Below are 18,438 nucleotides of genomic sequence, written 5' to 3' on the forward strand. Positions count from 1 at the left end.
CCCCAAAGGTCAGATTATTGTTCTTGACCCTTTCTGTGGCCCAGGAAATCTGTCTTGCCACAATGAGCACTGCCCATTGATGAGACTCTCAAACTGATACCGTAATCTTTCAGTTCAAAGTTTTTCCAAGGATGCACATATTTCCTGTAATCCCAGTGACAGATCTTTTCAGGGAACGCTCAGCCCCCACGAGCCGCCTTTGCGTAAGATCAGTGTGAGCGCGTCTGCTGTTGATGGATTAATTGCCCTTCCTCGATACTCTTGGCTGTTAATTTTATCTTTAGCCCTTTCAAGGGTCAACACAGGATGTGTATTTATCTTCAGAAATCTGGAGAACAGGGGTGGATTGTCCCAGCGTTGACGGTCCGGTCTTGAAGTGGAATAAACAATGGCATTCCGATGTTTATATGCCTGTTAACCCACAAGCAGAACAGGAGGCTGTCTTGTAAAATCCACCCTCGTGGGTACCACTTCTGGCTTTGGATTGTAAAGAATTTTTGGTCTTCAAAAGCCTAAAGCATAACACTGCATGGGAACAGATAGGTGCAGTGTGCACCGTGGGATCCTGGTGGCTCATAGGTTGCAGAGCCTGCAGGGACGTGATCTTAGAAGTCTGCAGGGGGCATGAGTTAGAATCTGCTTGTCATTCCCTTTTGGGGGGCCCTCTCATGGCCAGGTGTTCACTACTCTCCGAGGTGTGCAGTTCCATTTTAGGACACCCAGTGGCCAGAGCTCTTTATCCTGTGACCGTATTCGTCCTTCCCTGATGGAGGGCGTCTTTCTGCCCAGTGTCTGTGTGCTCTGGTGCAGCACTGTTGCCTGCCCCACCTCCAGCCGTAGGAGCAGGGTTGCCCACAGAGTCCCACAGCTGGCTGCCTGGTGTCCAGCCCACGATGGGCTCCTGTCCTCTCTCCTGGGAGAACACAGAATGACACCATGTGTGTCCTGCACACTTCAGGGAGATGGGCTGGCCTGGGGCTCCTGTTCCCACATCTTGCACGGGCTTTGGGGATGGGTGGGCTCCAGCCATGCCCAGGGCTGCCAGTCAGGGCGAGACGGGGGCAATGTGGGTGGGCCTCTTGGTGCTCCCTCGGGTGGCGTCTTCCACAGCCCTTGCTCCCTGTCGTGCCTGGAAGCCAGATGTTCCCATAAGCCAGACAGTGAGGATCTAAGACCCCAGAGGGCCTTTGAACTTAGTTTGCAGATCACAGCTTAAGAGAGTGAGGTTTCAAAGCAGGGCGACCTCTCGCTCTCTGTGCTCCGATCTCTCCTCATGTCCTCGATGTCAGTTCAATATCCATTCCGGCTTCTGGAGCTGCTTCTTCACAGTGACTCCCTCAATCAGGACACAGTTCAGAAGTCCACGACTTCCCACGTGCAGTAAATCAGAGAGGAAGGGACGGGAGGCCTTGGGACGCGAGATGGAGTCACAGTAGCCGAGTCTTTCCAGGGTGGTAGGCAGGCCCAAGTCCCTGCGTGGCTTCTTGGTGCTCAGCTCCTCTCCTTGTGTCTGGAGAAGGACGAGGCTCACTAGACATGCAGCAGGGTCACACGGCGAGTGCTGGGGGCAGTGGGCATTCAGCCGCCCTGGAGGAACCTGTAGACACAGGGAGTGCTAGGGGGCTGCTGCTGATGGGCAGAGCCTGGTGTGACCGTGACACTGTAACAGCCGCCTGCCGTTCCCCTGCTCACCCTGCAGGGACTCCTGCTCACATGCCTCTCACAGGTACCTGAACTTCCTTCTAGGTCAGAAAGGAGACAGCTGCCTCATTTGTGACACAGAAGGACTTCGAGGGCCGCCCGGGCCACAGGGTCCCCCAGGAGAAATCGGTAAGGGCCAGGCATGGAAAGGAGCAGGTCAGAACTACCCCCTGTGTGTGGACGCTCTGGGGGACGGCTCCACCAGAGCCCTGCTCTCCTGCAAAGTGGGAGCACAGCAGGGGCAGCGTGAGCCTGCATCCAGGATGGTGCCCAGCCAGCCACCAAGGGGCCTGCCACGGAGGTCCTAACAGAAGGGACGTGGCACGTGGCTCTCTCACTCTGCACCAGGGTGACCTCATGTGTCCCTGGGCTGAGGGCAGCGTCACACTGCAGCTCGGGTGGCTCAGGTTCCCCTCTGAGCCCACCTTGGGTGTTTTAATGGTTACTCTCTGGACAGTCTTCAAATGCCCATCCATTTTGTATCAAGACTTTACACTATTGAACCTCAGGGAAAAGAAGCTCTGAAGAATTGTCTCATGGATGCTGTGCTCCTGTCTTTTTTGAAAGGTTTTCCGGGACAGCCAGGGGCCAAGGGCGACAGAGGTCTACCCGGCAGGGATGGTCTTGAAGGACTGCCTGTGAGTAAACTGAGTTCACACACACACTGCAAGTTGCCTCCAGCAACCAGCTAGGCCACATGTTTCTGCTTCTGCCCACATGGCTCCTGTGCCGGTGGGCCATGGGAGGGTCTGGATGGCTGTGTGACCCTCCTCTGCTCTCACATGGAGCCTAAGCACAGAAGCCTGTGGAGTGTAGAACCACGTCCCCCGGCCCCCTTGTCCCAGCAGGGCCCAGCTGTGAGCTGGTCCTTCCCACAGGCCTCAGGGTCCTTGAGTCAGATGGCCCCACGACTCACGCAGGCAACAGAGCTGAGCTGCTGTCTTCTGTGTGACCGCTGCTCCTAACACCCCACACATGACCTCAGGTCTCACCAGGGACTCTGTACAGGGAAGAGGAAAACTGGCCATTTTCTCTCTAGAGATTTGAAGTATTTTCATTCTTCCTTTTACAGACGTGTATGTTGAGACCTCCTATTACCAACATTTGTTATGTAGATGCTTTTTAAAAAAAAAAATTATAAGGAAACATCTCCATCACATCAACATGAAACCTTTCAGTTCATCACAGTACCAGCTTAGCCTTTCTAGTTTGTTTTAGAATAAGTTATCACATGGAAGAGAAAAAACATCATCTCAAACACAGAGGCAGGTTTTATTTCGCATATCAACGCGGCTTCAAGGCCTGCAGATCTCAGGGCTGTGGCCCTTTTGCTTCTTTGGTGTGGCCGGGCTCTGCGGGCATTAGCCAGTTTCTCTCATTCCTTTCATTCCTTTTTTCTTTTTGTTTGAAATTGAGAGTCACATCTCTAGCCTTCTGTCTTCTGATGTAGCTCTTTAAAGTTTTAGTTTTCTTTAGCTAATCCTGGAAGCATCTCGACAGGAAGGCCAGGGCAGAAGTGAGCTGGATCAGGAGAGAAGCAGCTGGAATTCTGCAGTGGCTTCTCCTTTTGAAGTTGGGTCCTGGGCTTCTGCTTTCCAGAATCTCTCTGGTGCCTGGGGAGCTAGCTGAGTTAGAAGTTGCAATTGTTTAAAATATTTCTAAATAAACGAGAAGTTCAAATAGCTGACTGTAGCGGGGATCAAAGTTGGAAGGACTTTGAAGGGAGCAGAAAAGGATCTTTTAACCTCTGTCCATCTGCCTTTATCTGAGTGGATTTCCTGGTGGGCTTCCTGCCTTGGCCCTGGCTGGAATCCAGGCCAGATGCCCAGCCCCAGCCCTCAAATCTAGCAAAAATGGAAGAAGAGGAAAGAGGGGAGAGAAAAGCGTGGTCCAGAGGTATCAGGTGAAGAAGAGAATACCGAAACCGCAGCAGTGGCTGGGGCCATGCTGCTTCATCAGCAGCCCTCTCTTCCCATAGATGGGAAAAGCCCCTAAAAACAGATTCATAAGCAAATAATTTGAAAGATAGTGATTTTCCTCAATTGAGGCTACATCATAGCTCCATGGTTTAACCAGCTCAAAATTGTGGTCCTCATATTTTGAATTTGGCTGGAGGCTAAAAGTGACCCACCAGCCCACTCCCTGAGGGGGAGACTGCTGTGGACGGGTGCAGTGCCCTGGTTTTTCTTTGGATTTAGTTAGCATTTCTGGGTTGTTGTCTTTTGAAAGCTAGGTGGTTCTGGGAAGGGATGACGCTCCCTGAGTGAGCTGAGAAGCCCAGGGTCCCGGCAGGTTTGTGGTCTCTGGGGTGTCCACTTTCCCCAGTGGCACCCCTCTCTGAGGCAGGAAGCGCAGGGGAGGTACCCATGCGAAGTTAATGAGGCCCATGTGAAGTTTTCAAGGGAGCATTTGATTTCCTAGCATCCATCTTAAGGGATGTGGATCAAAAAGCCCTGAAACAGTTTGGAAACAAGATGTTCTATGCCTCAAATCACATGAGATGTCCTAGGGTCACCAATGCCACTTAAAAAAAAATCTACATTTCTCCCTCAATAGAGTGTTGACTGATAATATGTCTCTACTAATGGACTAAAAGGCCAGGCTCCTTGCCGGATCACAGGGCGTTTGTGTGTTCAGGCTGTGAATAACCACCCAGGATGGCTGTGCAGTCTTAGCCACGTGGCCTTTGTGGTTGAGTGTCCACTCCCTGCTCTGTGAGGTCACCATTTCAGCGTTTTCCACGTTCAGTGTTGGAGACACACAGTGGAAGGTGTCATTTTTAAAACTAGAGGTTGTAAGAGTCTCGGTCTGTCCCTGGTCTTCCAACGCCTTTTGTGGAAAGTATGCAGAGCGCAGGGTGTGTGCCTGTATGTGACTCACATCAAAGAACCTTCGGGAGTTTTAGAGAAGGAATTACAGTCAAAGGAATGGTGCAGAGTTGGCAGGCAGCCTACAGGGGTCCTTCTCAGGCCTGAGAGTCGGGACAATGGTGTGAAACCTCTGCCGTTGTCCCTGTGAGCCAGGGCTCTGTGGTGGGCGCAGACATTCTTTGCAGATTCAACTTTCCAGGAACTGAAAATGTTCTGAGGGTGTCTCTGGGGACAGTCTGGGGAAAGTCCAAATAACTTCTTAAAATAACCCATCACAGAGCTGACTTCTCACTTCCCCGTTCCTCCACGGTGCCCTGGCAGGCCTATCTCTTCAGGATTCAGGGTGTGATCCCCAAAGGAAACCCGTGCAATTCTAATAATGCCCAGACAGACAGAACAATGGCTGTCCCAAACCCCGTTGACACTCCAGCCACCGTCTGCCCCCAGAAGCCGTGGCTCTAGTTTGGGGGCTCAGGAACCACATAGAGATGCCTCCAACAGTTGCTAAAACATTGTCATGAAGGATTGACAGTCATAAGGGAAAAGAAAGTTACGCCAGAACGTTCCCAGAGCTGGGTGCCAGTGACATGCCCTGTCCCACCTTGTCCCTCCTTGGAATGCCCAAGACACTGATGGGTTTCAGGAAAACTGCAAACAGTGGGTCAGACCAGGGATCTGTTGAGGAGCTGTCGGCTGCCTTCTGGAGTGTGGGTGGCAAGAGCTAGGTGGGTGACAGTTTTCCATAAAGGTGGCTGGCAGAGGTTGGGTGCCCTGGGGCAGGTTCTCGTGTGGCATCATGGCTTTGTTCTCCTAGGGGCCTCAAGGTGCACCAGGGCTGATGGGCCCGCCGGGCGCCAAGGGAGAGCCTGGCGAGATTTACTTCGACATACGACTCAAAGGCGACAAAGGAGACCCCGGTTTTCCAGGACAGCCCGGCATGCCAGGGAGAGCAGGGTCCCCTGGGAGAGACGGCCATCCAGGGCTTCCAGGCCCCAAGGGCTCCCCGGTACGTTTACTTCCTGACTCTGACATTGCATTTCACGGTAGGGATCTGAGAACGGAGACGTGATGAGTTAGGTCATCGCTGCGTGGTGTCTTCGGGTGGTGACTGGTGGGTGTGAGTTTATTTCAAGGCTCCTGAACCAGCTAAGTGTGTAAACTGGGGGTTGATGCTGTCACACTGACTGACCAGGTGGTGACCGAGGAGTCTCTTCTGACTTTTGGGGGACTGAGTAAATGTGTTTTGCTGTCTTTTGGTCTTTGATGGAGGCTCATTTAAAGTTCACCGAGTTCACGTTGTCATTCGACAGAGGATCGTGGCGTAGCTCTCTTGCCCTGCCAGTGTCTCTTCTGCGGGGTTTGGTGGAAGTGGGGTGACTGCTTGACTTAGGAGGGAGTGCCGCATTCACTCACTGACTGCAGGCTGCCTCGTGGGCTGGGGAACAGTGGAAGCCACTGACTTACCGCAGACGCAGTGTCCGCCTGCCCCTGATACATTCTCCTTTCTTCTTGTCACTTCAGGGCTCCGTAGGATTAAAGGGAGAACGTGGTCCCCCTGGAGGAGCTGGCTTTCCGGGCAGCCGTGGCGACATCGGCCCCCCTGGACCTCCCGGATTTGGTCCTATTGGCCCTGTTGGTGACAAAGGACAACCAGGTTTTCCTGGAAGCCCTGGGTCCCCTGGCCTGCCAGGTGAGGCTTGAGACCCTTGAGACCCTTGAGGCGCAGCTTCAAGACACACAGAGACCCTGGGTTTGGGGAGACAGGCACATACCTGGCTTTAGTTCCTCCGGAGAGAGGGGTGTGACCTGGGCAAGCCCCTGTCAGCTCTCTTCACTTCTTCACATATGAAACGGGCCAGGCAAGGCGTCGGTCCTGAAAGAACCTGAAGTCATGCGTGGCTTTCCTTATAAATAAGTGTAGCTATGTAAAGCGAAGCCAGCTTTGATGTTGAGGTTACCAAAACACAAGGCCAGTTTTTCTCTTCATTTCTGTTCATTTTGGCTTCCGTGTGACCCAAGCAACGTGGTCCCGACTCTGTACCAACAGGCGGTGCCTGTTGCCTGGTGCCTCAGCAGCCCCGGGTCCTGGTTGTGTTTAACTCTGTTCGTTTCAGCCGTCAGCTGACTGTTTTTTGAGTGGTTAACATAAGCACGATGCTAGGTGTTGGCAAGAGTGTGGAAGGACAGCCCTGGCCCTGCCCTGTGCTCCCCGACCTGGGGTTTGTCAGAGAACCCACAGCAGGGACTCCATGTGTCTTCCCACGTCATCCTCTGCTCTCCATGACCAAGACCTGGCTTCTCTCGGAGCCTGGGGAAAGGGGTGCTCAGCCTCTCAGGGATGGGCACTCAGTGATGTGTTAGCTCACTGTGATTCCAGTCGACAGACACGCACCCCTTCCCTAGCCAGTCCTGGAACGAGAAGGGCAGAGCTGGCCTGGCTCGTGCACGGAGGAGGCAGGAAGGTGCTTTACCAGGACGCTTTTAACAAGTTGCAAAGGTTGATGAAGGACTCAGGGTGATTAAAACTGTGTGACTAGTAAGCTTTGAACAACGTGGTAACAAGCTACTGGGTGATGGAAGTCCCCAAGGAGGACAGCGTGGGAGCCACGGTTCTGTGACCTTCTTACCCACACATCTGCCGAGTCTGCCCCTAGCCACATAGTTAGCCCAGGCTGCATCAACTCCTGTCCCCACGAGGGCCGCAGGCTTCCAGCACGGCACCTTGATGGGGTCTGGAGGTAAGGGCGTAGCCCCTGTCCCTCCATGCTCGCTCGCTGGTGGCTGGACACTCAGCGCCTCCTGGGCTCTGTCAGGATTTCCACCTTGGTCTTTGTTAAGTGAGCATCCCAGAGAAGTCTCTCCCAACTCCAGTACTAGGGTGACCAGGAAGACCCCAGGGAGCCAGGCGGAGGGACCTGCAGTCTCATCTCCTGCTCTTTTCTCATGACTCCTGATTCTGAACCCAGCAAATCCTGTGTGCTTCGGGCTTGTGGCACTGCCAAGTTTTGCAGCTGCACACAGGAGCTAGACTTTCTTTTTGACCAGGAACAAACCCTGGAGAAATCAGACGAGGTGCTTATTTGTTTATCCAGTGTGGTGGGAAGAGCTTCCTGAAGGGGGGTGTCCAGTGTTCTGGGCAGTTGTCTGCATGCTGGAATGTTCCTCGCCATCTAGATCCTGTCAGAGTCTGGATTAGAAACTGGCTCTGATCCCCCAGGGACATGTTTATTTGGTGATCATAAAAGCCTGACCCCTGAGGTAGCACTGGTAGCAACTTTGTGCTGAGGCTGGTCACCTCCCAGTCTGTAGCCAGACACGCTGGCCATTCCTGGACGACTCCACTTACCTAGAACTCCTAGGTAAGGGGTCCCTGCATGTGCCTGGAGGGGATCCCAGGTTTCTTTTCTGACAGCCCATCAACCCCCAGTAGATCTCCTGGCCCCCGCATGGCTGTACCCAAGGCTGCAGGTAGAGGGAGTCCCTGTGCTGTCCTGGCAGCTCAGAACCCCCACCACACAGCTGGAGGCAGAGGATGTTACACCACCACCCACTTGCCATGCTGTGTAGACAAGCTGCCATCAAGTGAGCAGAATTGAGGCCAACCTGAAAGCGACGGCGCTGAGTCTGTCTGAGGAAGAGCAAGAACAGGAAATGTTTTGTTTTTTTTGAGACAAACTAATTAAGAAAGGACCCAGGGCCATCTCACTTTTTGTCTGGTAGATGGTGCGACGTTTTATGTAGGCTGTGACTTGGAACTCTTAAGGAATTCCTGTCGAACACATCTTGGTCATTTGAAATATGCTCTGGGGAGAGAAGCCGTTCTCTGAAAGACTCTGGAAGCCTAGAGGGAAGGGGTGGGGAAACGCGTGCCCCCGGGGGCGTGCACGGTGCTGTGCACCTGAGCTGGGTGCGGCGGCCACCAGTCACGTCTCACTGCTTTGTTCTTTCATCTCAGGTCCCAAGGGTGAAGCCGGCAAGGTGGTTCCCTTACCTGGACCCCCAGGAGCAGAGGGCCTCCCAGGGTCCCCGGGATTCCCAGGGCCCCAAGGTACTGTTCCAGTTCCAGCTCATCTGGTCACGGTGGGGGCTCCCTCATGTTCTTCTCATGCTGACCAGGGGCCTACCTCCCTGCAGGTGACCGAGGCTTCCCTGGAACCCCTGGACGGCCAGGCCTCCCAGGAGAGAAGGGCTCTGTAGGCCAGCCGGGGATTGGATTTCCTGGGCCTCCCGGCCCCAAAGGTAAACTGCCATGAGCCCCAGTGGGGGGCCAGTGCTCTGGCCACAGGCCCAGGCGGGCTGTGGGGCCTCTTCTGTCCTCCGCCGGTCAGCAGCAGCAGGCGTGGCGCCTGCTCTCATCCTGGAGGAGGCTCTGGGGAGAGGAAGCAGCGGCCTCCAGGAAACCAGAGTTGGTGCCTGGTGCTGGTGGCTCCCATGGGCCCACACTGCTTGGAGGGTGGCGGTCCCACCACTCAAGTGGGAAGTCCCCTCTGTGGAGGGTCTGCTTGGGAAGGAGGTGGCTCGGGAGAGGTGTGTTCCAGCCGGGCCCAGCTACCTGCTCTGTCGGTTTAAAACCTGGCCTCCAAGGGGGTCTCCCTGGGCAGTGCAGACGGACCGTCCGAGCCCTGCCCTTGTTGGCTTGAGTAGGGGGATGGCCTGGGGTGGGGTGCAGGGAAATGTGGGGGGCTTGTTCTCAGGGGTCCCCACAGGACTCTGGCTGTACGACCATGACCTCCTTCTGAGAACTGTGAGGAGGGCAGTCCCACCTCGACTGCCATTCTAGACAAGAGCTGCCCCTTTCCCCCAAGAGCCGCATGACACCGACCCACGCTCGGGGCTCCCTCCTTCAGGCTCAAGGGCAGAAGACCCTGATGTCCCAGCAAATGCTGGCCCAGGGTGGTGCACGCCGGTAAACCCAGCTTCTTAGGAGCCAGAGGCAGGAGAATGACGCGTTTGAGTCCACCCTTAGTGAGACTTAGTGAGACTCTGTCTTAAAAGAAAAGACACAGAGAGAAAGAGGGAGAGGGTGCAGAGGGAGGGAGAGAGAGAGAGAGAGAGAATGTGAGCCAACGCTAAGGTCCCTCCCTGCTCACGGAGGGCACTGAATTCCCTGTGAGCACCGTACAGTTGTTCACGGGGGGGGGGGGGGGTCTTCTTAATTATAAGCCTTTCCCATGTGGAAGGAATTTCTTGGGACGTGGGTCCTGAGTGGGTGGTGAGGGCCACTGGCCTTCAGACCTGGTGTGCGGCCAGTCCCCCAGTGAGTGTGATAGACTTCACACTGCAGGTGGGGGCTCTAAGCCAGCGCTCTCCAAGCTAGTCGGCCACCAGTACCATGTAGCCAGTTGTAGAAAGGCCATGGGAACCTCTGCGGTGAGGCCCGATTGTTGTCAGATGTTCCAGGGGCTCCAGTGTGGCTGCAGCCTCATCCGAGAGCCGGTGGTCTGCAGAACTTCCCAAGCTGTAGTGAGGCCGAGGAATGGGGCTCTGGTTGAGACGCAGTCTGACATGGTGGATCTGGGCTGGAGCTGCCAGCTCTGCTCCCAGGGGGCCGTGGAGCTGTCCTGCTGATGCCACACCTTGGGTCAGAGTGTCTTCAGGCCTCCCAGGGGTGCAGTACCCAGTGGGCACTGTTTTGGATGAGTTGGACAGGAAAGATGAGAAAGAAGAGAGTAAGCAAAGGGACCGGAGGAGGGGGTGAGAAGGGGCAGGAGACGGAGCACGGGGCTGGAGAGTCCTGGCTGCGTGTCCTGCACCCCACAGCCAGGGTGGCCTCTCCTCCCTCTGAGAGCCACCTCCCAAGGCTTCATAGTCATGGCCAGCTCAGTCAGCCCAGGACACCTGGGCCCCTGCGAAGGAAGTGAAGAGTGGGGAGAGGCGGGCGGCTGTAATGGTCTCCTTCACTTCACAGGTGTTGATGGCTTACCTGGAGACGTGGGCGCTCCCGGGAGTCCAGGTCGCCCGGGGTTTAATGGCTTACCTGGCAGCCCCGGCTTGCAGGGCCAGAAGGTGGGTACTGAGCATTCCCTGGGTACTGATTGGACACAATGAACGTGCGTTATTAATCTCAGGACAGTTGGGCCAGTGTGAGCTTTAGGGTTCGTGACAGAGTAGAGTGGAGAATAGCAGAGCTTCCCTTTGGGAAGCTTCCTCCCAGACACGGGCAGCTGCCAAGGCCCACTGATGCCCAAACACTCCTCTTCTGTAGGTTGTCCCTTGGGTGGTCCAGCTGGGCACTGTGGCTTAATGCCCACCTGCACCCTTATCTTGATTGCACACTCGTCCAACAAAAATACTTCCCTTATTTTTAATCACCTTGTCAAAGCCCCTTGATTCATGCAGTCGTTCTGCATGTTAATTTGCCATGAAAGCCTCCTTTGTATAAAAAACTGGGTAAGTGGACTCCTGGACCCACTCTGGAAGTGGCCAGCTCTTAAGAAGATGTCCATCCGTCAGTCACAGATTGTAATGGGTTTCGTTGGCTGCTCAGGGTCAGCTCTTCATCCCAGGTTCAAGAAGGCAGAGCCAAGGGGCTGCGAGGGCCAGGATGCTGGTGCAGTGTCTGGATTGTCCTCCTTTGTTACCTGCACCCAGGGCTTGTGGGGAGGTTGGCAGGAAACAACTGCTGTGGGGAAGCTTTGCAGACGATGCAGAAGGGTAGAACAGATGTTGCTCTCACCCACATGTTGGCCGCATCAGCCAAGTTGACCTCTGCACTGCTGACTGGGTAAAGATATTGACGTTGCCGACTGATTTGCTTCTTCTGCTTTGGGGACTTTCAGGGAGAACCTGGCATTGGTCTGCCAGGACTCAAGGGACTTCCAGGTCTTCCTGGCATTCCTGGCACACCAGGGGAGAAAGGCAACATCGGAGGACCAGGCGTTCCTGGAGAACACGGGGCCATCGGCCCACCTGGGCTTCAGGGGATCAGAGGTAACTTGTACATGGGTCTAGACTATGCCGAGGACGGGGTCTGTTTCTCGCCCCAGGGCACCTGTGCTGAATGGCTGATGGAGACCTAGGTTCTGGGTGGTGCTCGGGTACGGGTGGCCTGCAGGTGGCCTGCGTGTGGTATGGAACGTGTATGATCATCCCCCTCCAGGTGACCCCGGACCCCCTGGAGTACAAGGCCCAGCAGGACCCCCCGGAGCTCCCGGAATAGGCCCCCCTGGAGTTATGGGCCCGCCTGGAGGGCAGGGACCACCAGGGTCATCAGGTAAAGTGCCCTTCTCTTGAACGGTCCCTTCCCCAAGCACAATGGGCCAGGAGACGATGCAGACACGCAGGTGCCATTGAGGAGGGAGAAGCACAATTTCCGAAGTGAAGGGAAGAAAGGAAATTCTAGTTTGTGAAGTGGGTTTGGTCGTTTGCTTAAACATGGAGTCACAGATTTCTATTGTTTTCCTCCCAGTGAGATTGGTTTATGTGTCAAACATCTCTCAGATGTATACTCCACGTAGTGTTTGCACAGCAGGCTTAAGAGGTTGCTGAAAACACAGACTGAGCCTGTGTTTAGCTGCCTTTGCCTTTATAAGAATCACCCTAGAATATGGTGGTGCAGGGGAGTCGGGCAGAGCCTGCAGTGACAACTGTCCTGTGATCGTGACACTGAGGGCAGGAAGGGGTGGCCCCTTCTCTCAGGACATTGTTCATCACTGACGCCGTGGGAACCCCAGACGCTGGTGTCATTCAGGGCCCCAAGGATGGCTTGCTCACGTGCTTCTTTCAGAAAGGAGGAGCCAGGGTTCTAAAGTGACCTTCGCTCTACCCAACTGCAGGTCCCCCTGGAGTGAAAGGCGAGAAAGGCTTCCCTGGATTCCCAGGCCTCGACATGCCCGGCCCTAAAGGAGACAAAGGCTCTCAAGGACTTCCCGGCCTCACAGGACAGTCAGGGCTGCCTGGCCTTCCCGGACAGCAGGGCACACCTGGAATTCCAGGGTTCCCAGGTGGGTGGCTTCTGCCTGGGTTGATGATGAGGGACGGTCTCTCCGAGTTCTTTCGTAGCTCATACTATTCATGTTCCATGTGCAGAAATGTTCACACTCCTTCATTTTGGCCACAGGTCCCAAGGGAGAAATGGGTGTCATGGGGACCCCAGGACAGCCAGGCTCACCAGGACCCGCAGGTGCCCCAGGACTACCTGGAGAAAAAGGTAGGGGAGCCAGCAGACCCCAACACCCCGTGTGTCCTTCTTGAGCATCTTGGGGGTCAGGCCTTGCTGCACACTTTGTTGCATTCCGAGAGGCAGATGAAGAGGTACAGAGGGCGAAGCCAGGGGCTGGAGGACCCCTCTCCTGGGAACTGAGTCTCAAGTACAGGGCCTTCGGGAGGAGCAGGGCCTTCCTTCAGGGTGTGCTGGGTCCTTCTGTGGGACATGGTGGAGTCTTCAGACAAACCTGGCTTCTTTTCAAGTCCTAATTTTTATTTATGTTATTTGAAATTGTTCCACAATAATTTTCTTTAAAAAAGAAATTGACTATAAGTGTGAAACAAAACAAAAAGGGCATTTGCTTAGTAGGACGGGAAAATGCCTGTTCTGTACCTTGTTAGGAATTGTGGGTGCTCTGAACAGGACTGGTAAAGACAAGTGATTATCTGAACTAATTAGCCAAGCGAAGTATATTAGAAATATTAGCAAATAATGAAGTTCCTAAATGGGCTTTGTTGTTCATTTCCCTGGGGTCAAACTCTCACGTGACTCCAGCACTGGCCACCTAATGTCCCTTTTGCATGGGTCCTTAATTTTTCCCAGCCTCATTGGTTGCTGCAAGAAGCTGGATGAATGGCGAACCTTATACCCACGTCCGTGAGGCAGGGCCAGGCCTCACCCGGTGCTTCTCTTTCCTCTGCAGGGGACCACGGCCTCCCAGGCTCCTCAGGACCCAGGGGGGATCCTGGCTTCAAAGGCGACAAAGGGGATGTTGGGCTCCCTGGAAAACCAGGGTCTATGGAGAAAGTGGACATGGGCAGCATGAAGGGACAGAAGGGAGACCAAGGAGAAAAAGGTGCGTGGGAGGAAAGCCTTTAACGCAAAGGTGGAGCCATGTGCCTAGCTGTGTGGGGGGATATTTGGTTCTCCATAAATAAATCAAACCACCCTGTGTCCCTACAGTGGGTGTCTTCTACACAAACGTGGGTCTTAATTGTTTTTTTCTGTGATGTGTAGGACAAATTGGACCCACTGGTGACAAAGGATCCCGAGGAGACCCTGGGACGCCAGGAGTGCCTGGGAAGGATGGGCAGGCCGGGCACCCCGGACAGCCAGGTAGGTGGGAGCTCAGGCTTACCATGTGCCAGAGTGCTGCTGAGGAGGTACCCTGCCCTTCCCAAAGAGGTTAACCTATTCGACTTTTCTCTTTGTTATTCTAGGGCCTAAGGGTGACCCCGGCGTAAGTGGAACACCAGGGGCTCCAGGACTCCCTGGACCGAAAGGAGCGGTTGGTGGCATGGGCTTGCCAGGTAACCTGGGTTAAGACTCTGCAGGCATGTGGGTGGGCAGCGGGAGTGTCTGCAGAGCGGCCCTGCTTCACCAGCCAGGCATCACCCCAGCAGCCACGCGTTTCCGTGGATTCACCCCCTCAGTTCTGAATGCCCCCTGCCTAGGGATGGGGCATTTGGTTGACACCCTGACCCTTGCCAAAAGACCCTCTCAGTGTAAGAGAACAAAGCCCAGCCTGCCGCACTCTCCTGTGCGTCATCTGTGAGTGACCTGGCTGCTGGGCTGGCGGCTCCCTGGGAGACACTGGCTCCCCACTCAGGCCTCCAGCACTAGCATCTCAGCCTCCAGGTCCCGGGGGTTAGTCCACAGGTCCCTGGCTGCTCTGCCTTCACGCCTTCCCATAGGCGTCTGCTCCAGGGAGAGAACCAGAAAGAGCAGGGACACAGGGGGAGGCAGAGCACTGAGACCAGCAGGCTGCCCGGGTGTCTTGGAACGGGCAGGGAGAGGGCACCCATCTGCCCCTCTTTGCAGGACCCCTGCCACCTCCTTCTGCCTGTGACTAAGTGAGCTTGGTACCAACACACTGTCTTCATACTCCACGGCGTCTCACAACCCCTCTGGTTTCTGGTTAATAAACAAATAAACGTGGGTTTTTTTTTGTGCCGTTGGTTAGTATTCTAAGCACTTAGCTCTCTGCATCAAATGACCGTCTTAGAAGGTGGCAGTGGCATTTCCTGGTTTGGCTCTGCGGTGACTCTGGGGCCACAGGGAGCTGGATCACTGGCGGGTTGATGACCTGGCTGACGTTTTTGCCTCTTGCGGCTGCGGTGGGCACGAGCAGTTCTCATTCCCGTTGCCACTGTGTGTGTTACAGGAACACCTGGGGAAAAGGGCGTGCCTGGCATCCCCGGCCCACAGGGCGTCCCCGGCTTGCCTGGAGAGAAAGGGGCCAAAGGAGAGAAGGGGCAGGCGGGTCTGCCCGGCATTGGGATTCCTGGGCGGCCTGGCGACAAGGTAACTGGCCCCGCGTCTGCCCAGAGTGTTGGAGGGTTTTCATCCACAGTCTCGCAGCCAGGACATTGCAGCCCATGGCACTTCCCAAGGAGCTGGAAGCTGCCACCCCTCCCGCCCACTGCCTCTCGCCCCCAGGAAGAATCTAGAAACTTGTTGAGAGGGGAGGGTGGCCAGTTCTCAGGAGAGAGGGGAGGGACGGGCGAGGACTTGCTCTTTCGCCCATCCGTTCTCCCTCTCTTCAGAAGCAGACTTTGGTTCTTTGGTGAGAAGTGTGGAGATAAGACCTAAGTGTGCACTCTTGTCCAGAGTGCCTACAGACGTGCGCTGGGGACAGGCGGGAGTTAACATGCCTCCTTCCACCCTGTAGGGAGACCAGGGAGCAGCAGGGTTCCCGGGAAGCCCCGGAGAGAAGGGCGAGAAGGGCAGCATCGGGATTCCAGGAATGCCGGGGTCTCCGGGCCCCAAGGGGTCTCCAGGGAGCGTTGGTTATCCAGGTAGGTGGCCGGCCTCCTCCTTAGCGGGTGGTGCACAGACACTGCACTCAGGCTAATGGGCCATTCTGGAATTTTGTGTTTTCCTCAGGAAGCCCTGGGTTGCCTGGGGAGAAGGGTGACAAAGGCCTTCCAGGACTGGACGGTGTCCCTGGTGTCAAAGGAGAAGCAGGTAGAGACCCCCCGGGACACAGATGGGGAGCATGGGGAGGAGCAGCAGCTTGGGAACTGCAGCCGCAGGGAGTTCCCATTCCAGAGAGACTGGGCCCTGGGTGCTGCGGTGGGGCCGGGGGCTGGCCGTCCCACCCTCCGTTTTCCAGATGAGCATCAAATCTGGGGTCCTGCAGGGTCTTTCCAGGGGCTCACTCCTTGTAAGGCACCAGGACCAGTCTCCAAGCAGTTTCTTGGTGCTTTAGGCATCTTCTCCCCATTCTCACCTGGGCCTGAGGGTCAGGTCACATCTTGCTAGCAGCACAGAGGGTCCCCTCTAAAGGGCATCAGAATTGACCTCAGGGACTCCAAGTAAACCCAGGAGGGAGTGTCCTGGGGATGTTTGAAGGACAGTTTGCATGCAGACCAGGGTGCTGTGAGAGCTTCCCTGAGGGACTGTGGAATTTCTCTAGGTCTTCCTGGACAGCCTGGCCCCACAGGCCCAGCCGGACAGAAAGGGGAGCCAGGCAGTGACGGAATTCCAGGATCGGCAGGAGAGAAGGGTGAACCAGGTATTTCCAACCCCCACTCCGCTCCGGAGTGTGCATTGCCCATAAGGAGACCTTTGTACCACACGGAGTGAGAGGAGCAGGTCACCAGCGGTGCCTCTGCTTGTGTCCCTATGACTGTTGAAGCCCTGACGTGGACATGTGGGCAGGATCAGATGGGGAAGGGGGCCTTGTTCACACCTCTGTTCACCTGCCTGAAGTCGCAGGGCTTGGTGGGGAGGCCAGGAGGCAGGCACAGCACTGGGCGCGTAGGCCTGGGCTCAGGTGGGACGCTCTCCTTCCCCGTCTCCCTGGCATTTGCCATGATAAAACAGAACGGAAACAAAAGCAAGATTCCACTCTGCCCAGCCTCTTGTCCATTTGAGAAGCAGTGCGTGAGATTGGGCCCCTGAATCTGCTCCTGTCATTGATGGGAGGGCTGCAACGTGGACCCAGCACCAGCACCAGCTGTGACAGTGCAGTCACGTACGCTGTGTTGTGCGAGGGGCAAACTCAGGGCTGAAGCTAGTCACCCCCACGAAGGGACGTGGGGAGGAACACGAGGGGACTTGGGGCTGTCCCTGTTGGCGTCTTCTTAAGTCCTCCCCACCCCACTGAAGTCTCCCCTTGAGCCCATTCTCTTGTTGCCTTCCCCCATGTCTGTTGCCCCGTGCCTCTGGGCTGTCCCGCCTCCTGGGGACGGCCAGTCTGTTCACGGGCAAGCCGCAGTAGGAAGGAAATGTTCTTACTTACAGGTCATTCTGCCGAGCCTCAAGGGCTCTGAGCTGAAAGGTCCCTAGGAAAAGGTACTGAGTTACAAATATGGACTCGCGGCGTCTCGTGACCCTCACAGGCGGGTGTTCCTGCTCCCACCTTACCCTGAACAGTCCGCGCACACCACGGATGCCTCGTGCGTCAGGACAGCTGGCCTCCTTGTGCTGCCCTTGCGTTCTGACTCTTCTGTCCTTATCCCACAGGTCTACCAGGAAGAGGGTTCCCCGGGTTTCCAGGGAGCAAAGGAGACAAAGGTGATATTTTCTCAGCATGCCCCTCCTGTCAGCCACCTCTGCCACTTCTCTGTCTCCGCAAGAGGAGACAGAAGACCTAAACAGACCAATAACTGGAACAATCCAGAAGTGATAATAAAAAGCCTTCTAACAAAGAAAAGCCTAGGAATTTCCAAAATAGACCACAGACCATATTTTAGGCCACAGAATCCAGGTAGATTCTCAGTTGAATTCTGCCCAGTCTTTATAAAAGAACTAATGCCAGTGCTTCTCAGATTATTCCATGAAATGGAAAGGGGTAGAAAACTTCCAAATTCATTCTACAAAGCCAGTATCACACTTACCAAAACTAGATAAGGACACATCCAAGAAAGAAAACTGCAGATCAAGATAAATTTTAGATGCAAAAATCCTTAATAAAATATTATCAAATAGTCTTCAACATAGTAAGAAGGTTGTACATCATGATTGAGTTGGATTTATCTCAGGGATGCAAGGATGATTTGACATATGCAAATCAATAAATGTAATTAACCACACAAATAGGATCAAGGACAGAAATCACGTAGTCATCTCAATAGGTGCAGAGAAAGCCTTTGACAAAATTCAGCACCAATTCATGAAAAAAACCCAAACTGAAGAAAGTAAGGACAGAAGGAACTTGCCTAATGAAAGCTAAATATATGACAGAGACAAAGCCAACCTTGTGGTAAATGGGGGAAACTGAAAGCATGTCCTTTAAAATCTGAAATAGGACAAAGACGTCCCTGTCACCTCTCCTATTCAATGATAGTACTAGAGATTCTACCCAGAGCAGTTAGGCCAGAGGAGGAAATAAAGGGGGTAAAGCTAGGGAAGGAAGCAGTCCAATTATCATATCCAGATGATATGATCCTGTACTTAGAAGATCCAAAATGGTCCACCTGAAGATTACTAGAGCTAACAAATTCAGCAAGGTAGGAGATTACAAAATCAACGCACAAAAATAGTTTTCCTATACAGCAACAATGAATCTGCTAAGAAAGATATCAAGAAAACAATCCCATTCACAATAGCCTAGAAAACATATCCAGGAATAAATCAAATCAAGCAGGAGAAAGACCTCAAACAGTTGAAGAAGCCCCTTTTCTTTCTTTAGTGTTTTGTAGCTATTTCATGAGAAGACAGAAAGACCTCCCGTGTTCATGGTTTGGCAGAAATAATATTGTTAAATGGTCCTAT

The 18,438-nt window shown here is 54.4% G+C and overlaps 1 protein-coding gene across 1 annotated transcript in view; it reads left to right on the top strand.

Moving 5' to 3' along the window:
• Positions 1-18,438, top strand: part of COL4A1 (collagen type IV alpha 1 chain) — a 131,422-nt gene that overhangs the window by 95,551 nt on the left and 17,433 nt on the right. The window contains exons 23-41 of the mRNA XM_081283651.1: positions 1,747-1,830; positions 2,269-2,339; positions 5,386-5,577; positions 6,093-6,261; positions 8,527-8,619; positions 8,706-8,810; positions 10,480-10,577; positions 11,351-11,501; positions 11,671-11,784; positions 12,347-12,514; positions 12,631-12,720; positions 13,421-13,573; positions 13,735-13,833; positions 13,938-14,027; positions 14,882-15,021; positions 15,389-15,515; positions 15,604-15,684; positions 16,136-16,234; positions 17,188-17,238. Coding sequence (XP_081139777.1) covers positions 1,747-1,830; positions 2,269-2,339; positions 5,386-5,577; positions 6,093-6,261; positions 8,527-8,619; positions 8,706-8,810; positions 10,480-10,577; positions 11,351-11,501; positions 11,671-11,784; positions 12,347-12,514; positions 12,631-12,720; positions 13,421-13,573; positions 13,735-13,833; positions 13,938-14,027; positions 14,882-15,021; positions 15,389-15,515; positions 15,604-15,684; positions 16,136-16,234; positions 17,188-17,238 — 2,175 coding nt within the window. The remainder of the gene's footprint in view (positions 1-1,746; positions 1,831-2,268; positions 2,340-5,385; positions 5,578-6,092; positions 6,262-8,526; positions 8,620-8,705; positions 8,811-10,479; positions 10,578-11,350; positions 11,502-11,670; positions 11,785-12,346; positions 12,515-12,630; positions 12,721-13,420; positions 13,574-13,734; positions 13,834-13,937; positions 14,028-14,881; positions 15,022-15,388; positions 15,516-15,603; positions 15,685-16,135; positions 16,235-17,187; positions 17,239-18,438) is intronic.

The sequence above is a fragment of the Spermophilus citellus genome, assembly GCF_964194105.1.
Source record: "Spermophilus citellus genome assembly, chromosome: 1".
NCBI lineage: Eukaryota > Metazoa > Chordata > Mammalia > Rodentia > Sciuridae > Spermophilus > Spermophilus citellus.